This window comes from Mandrillus leucophaeus, unplaced genomic scaffold (genome assembly GCF_000951045.1).
Source record: "Mandrillus leucophaeus isolate KB7577 unplaced genomic scaffold, Mleu.le_1.0 Scaffold554, whole genome shotgun sequence".
Taxonomy (NCBI): Eukaryota; Metazoa; Chordata; class Mammalia; order Primates; family Cercopithecidae; genus Mandrillus; species Mandrillus leucophaeus.
Window position 1 is genome coordinate 994924 of NW_012105964.1, and position 3847 is coordinate 998770.

General features: G+C 40.3%; 1 protein-coding gene across 1 annotated transcript in view; it reads right to left on the reverse strand.

The window, feature by feature from the left end:
- Positions 1-3847, reverse strand: part of GMPS (guanine monphosphate synthase) — a 54501-nt gene that overhangs the window by 42702 nt on the left and 7952 nt on the right. Inside the window, exon 2 of the mRNA XM_011998069.1 lies at positions 792-973. Within this exon, the coding sequence (XP_011853459.1) occupies positions 792-973 (182 nt within the window). The remainder of the gene's footprint in view (positions 1-791; positions 974-3847) is intronic.

The window sequence follows — 3847 nt, forward strand, 5'->3', positions numbered from 1 at the left end:
TTTGGGAAACTAAGCAGGCGGATCACCTGAAGTCAGGGGTTCGAGACTAGCCTGGACAAGATGGTGAAACCCATTCTGTACTAAAAATACAAAAATTAGCCAGGTGTGGTGGCATGCGCCTGTAGTTCCAGCTACTCCAGAGGCTGAGGCAGGAGCATCGCCTGAATCCAGCAGGTGGAGGTTGCAGTGAGCCAAAATCGTGCCACTGTACTTCAGCCTGGGTAACAAAGTGAGACTCTGTCTCAAAAAAAAGAAAGCATGACATTAACGAAAAATAGCGGTTAAAGGAAGAAATGATATAAGCTGGCTGTTATTTTGACTAGTTCTAAGGGTACAAGCTGTCAAAATTAGCCCGTATATTAGATTTAAGAAATCTTCTCCATACTTTGGAAACTAGTCTATTGGGACAGGAAGCAAAAACACTTATTGTACACAGATTTCTTCTCTTTGGAGTATTCTAGCCAACTTCCTACTTTCCTTTGATAAAATGCTTTTGGGTAAATGAATGAATGACCACAACAGCTACATCTAACTCTGACCCACAAATCCTATAAAACATAAAATACTCAAAAGATAATAAGTTCTTTCAACTGTGCAATTAAAATTAATCCCTTTAAACTGAAAGCTTAAATTTTTCCTTTTTCTCCCCAAATCAGAGCCATGGGAAATCACTCATAAAACCATTCCATATCTTATTTTCGTAGAAAAATTCAGTGCTCAAGCAAATTAATAATAAAATATTCCACAATCTAAGTTCAATCTCCTCATAAAAAGATTAGTGAAAAGCCTACCGGAATCCTTGTTCTTTTATAGCAAATGCTGGTGTTTCCAAGGGGAAAATTTCAGACTGCACGAACAGTTCCCTCACTCTTCGGTCTATGACTTTCCCGTACTGAGCACCAGCATCCAGAATGACAACAGCTCCTTCATAGTGGTGGTGGCCATCCTTAAGGTCTCCTCCAGCATTCTCCAGCTGCAAATATCAATACAAATACAAAGTCTTAATTATGAAAATTAAAGCTACAGTACTTAAAAAAATAAATTAATGATCACTGTCAGCTCCAAAAAAACACAGGAATGAAAACTTAGGACTTTATGAGTTACCAATTCAAAATACCCCTTTTAAAGGGAAGATTTTAATATATATCCATGCATGGGCATATATTAAACACTTAAACTTAATAAATGCTACCATTTATTGACTATGTAATATAGTGATCGTCTGTATATATATATACCTTATATACATGACCTAATGGTAGGATGAGCATACAATCCAGCTGTGCCAAAATATAGTCCTGGTTTATGTTCCTTATATGGACATTATTATTAACAGTGCATTCTTTCAATCTCAAAGTGTCCCAGTTTGGACAATAAGTTATTTGGTCACCCTATCAATAGTCACAACATTTTTATGAGGGATATATACTGATGGGGAAACTAAAAGTTTGATGCCAGAGTATAAGCACAGCCTAATTCACTGTGTTAGGATTTTTTTGTATTATCTGAGGAAAATGATATATGCATCTAACTCATAACACTAAGATTTTTAAAAGGCCTTTTAGGCCAGGTGCAGTGGCTCACGCCTGTAATCCCAGCAATTTGGGAGGCCAAGGCAGGTGGATTACCTGAGGTGAGGCGTTCAAGACCAGCCTGGCCAACATGGTGAAACTCTGTCTCTACTAAAAATATGAAAAATTAGTTGGGCGTGGTGGTGGGCACTGTAATCCCAGCTACTGGGGAGGCTGAGGCAGGAGAATCGCTTGAACCCAGGAGGCAGAGGTTGCAGTGAGCTGAGATCACGCCACTGCACTCTAGCCTGGGCAACAAGCGAAATTCTGTATCAAAAATAAAAAAAAATAAAAAGACTTTTTAAATCTAATCGCTGTCAGGTATACATGGATACACTTTTCAGGAAGGTTAATTTGGCAAAATGTCAAGTTGCCAACTGAAATATACTGAAATACTTACCTGGAAGATGTTTCAAAATAATGCAAAAGTAGGTGGCTATGGATGAAACAAGATTGCTCAGGTACTAAAATCACTGAAGCTGGGTGATAGGTACATTAAGTTCATTGTACTAATCTGGTCTCTATCCTGGATTTTTTGTTTGTTTGCTTTTTTATTTTGTATATTTTAAATTTTACATAAACTCTTGGCCGGGTGCGGTGGCGCAAGCCTGTAATCCCAGCACTTTGGGAGGCCGAGACAGGCGGATCACGAGGTCAGGAGATCGAGACCATCCTGGCTAACCCAGTGAAACCCCGTCTCTACTAAAAAATACAAAAAACTAGCCGGGCGAGGTGGCGGGCGCCTATAGTCCCAGCTACTTGGGAGGCTGAGGCAGGAGAATGGCATAAACCCAGGAGGCGGAGCTTGCAGTGAGCCGAGATCCGGCCACTGCACTCCAGCCTGGGCGACAGAGCAAGACTCCGTCTCAGAAAAAAAAACAAAAAAACTCTTAAGTTTCTGTGTACCCTGGAAATCCACTTACAGGAAGCATATACAGTATAATGCCACTTAAATATGGCTTGTATAAAAGTGTAAAAGTCTGTATGCATGCATAAAAAAGGAAGAGTATGGCTGGACATACACCAAAATATTAACAGAGAGATGAAGTAGTTCATCTAAGTAATGGAACTATACGTGATTCTCTATTTTTATTTCCTTACACTCTTCAATATGTCCTAAATGTTTACAATAAACATATTAAAGGAGGTTTTCTCCCTCTAGTTGTAAAATTTGCACATAAAAACCTTAAGTCAATCCTTTAGCCACTTGTGTAATCTTTTCCACCCTTCATCCCTTCTCCATTTATCTGCAAAAAATAAATGCAGGCCTCACCTACAACACCATTATTCCTTCTGCTGCAAAAAGGAACAAGCGTTCAGGCATGGTAGCTCACACCTGTAATCCCAGCATTTTCGGAAGCCGAGGCAAGCGGATCACCTGAGGTCAGGAGTTCAAGACCAGCCTGACTAACATGGAGAAACCCTGCCTCTACTTAAAATACAAAATTAGCCAGGCATTGTGGTGGGCGCCTATAATCCCAGCTATTCGGGAGGCTGAGGCAGGAGAATCACTTGAACCCAGGACGTGGAAGTTGCCATGAGCCAAGACTGCACCATTGCACTTCAGCCTGGGCAACAAGAGTGAAACTCCGTCTCAAAAAAAAAAAAGGAACAAGCAAGTCAGTCATCTACATAGAAGGATTTGTGAGAGACCCAATCCGGTGCCAGAAGAAATTACTCAGGTCATAGAAATGAAGGTTTTGGTCACACGAATATGCAATAATGTAGAAAAGTAAGATCACAGAACAAACTAAAACTTTGTCCTTTCAGACCTTTACCCTTAGTGTTACTGTATACAAACACACACACACACACACACACAAACACACACACATCTTCGTGGATTTTCTCTATAATTCCTTAATCTTAACTTTTTTTTTTCTAATTATACTTTAAGTTCTAGGGTGCATGTGCACAACGTGCAGGTTTGTTACATATGTATACTTTTGCCATGTTGCTGTGGTGCACCCACCAACTCGTCAGCACCCATCAACTCGTCATTTACATCAAGTATAACTCCCAATGCCATCCCTCCCCTCTCCCACTTCCCCATAATAGGCCCCGGTGTGTGATGTTCCCCTTCCCAAGTCCAAGTGATCTCATTGTTCAATTTCCACCTATGAGTGAGAACATGGGGTGTTTGGTTTTCTGTTCTTGCAATAGTTTGCTCAGAATGATGGTTTCCAGCTGCATCCATGTCCCAACAAAGGACATGAACTCATCCTTTTTTATGGCTGCATAGTATTCCATGGTGTATATGTGCCACATTTTCTTAA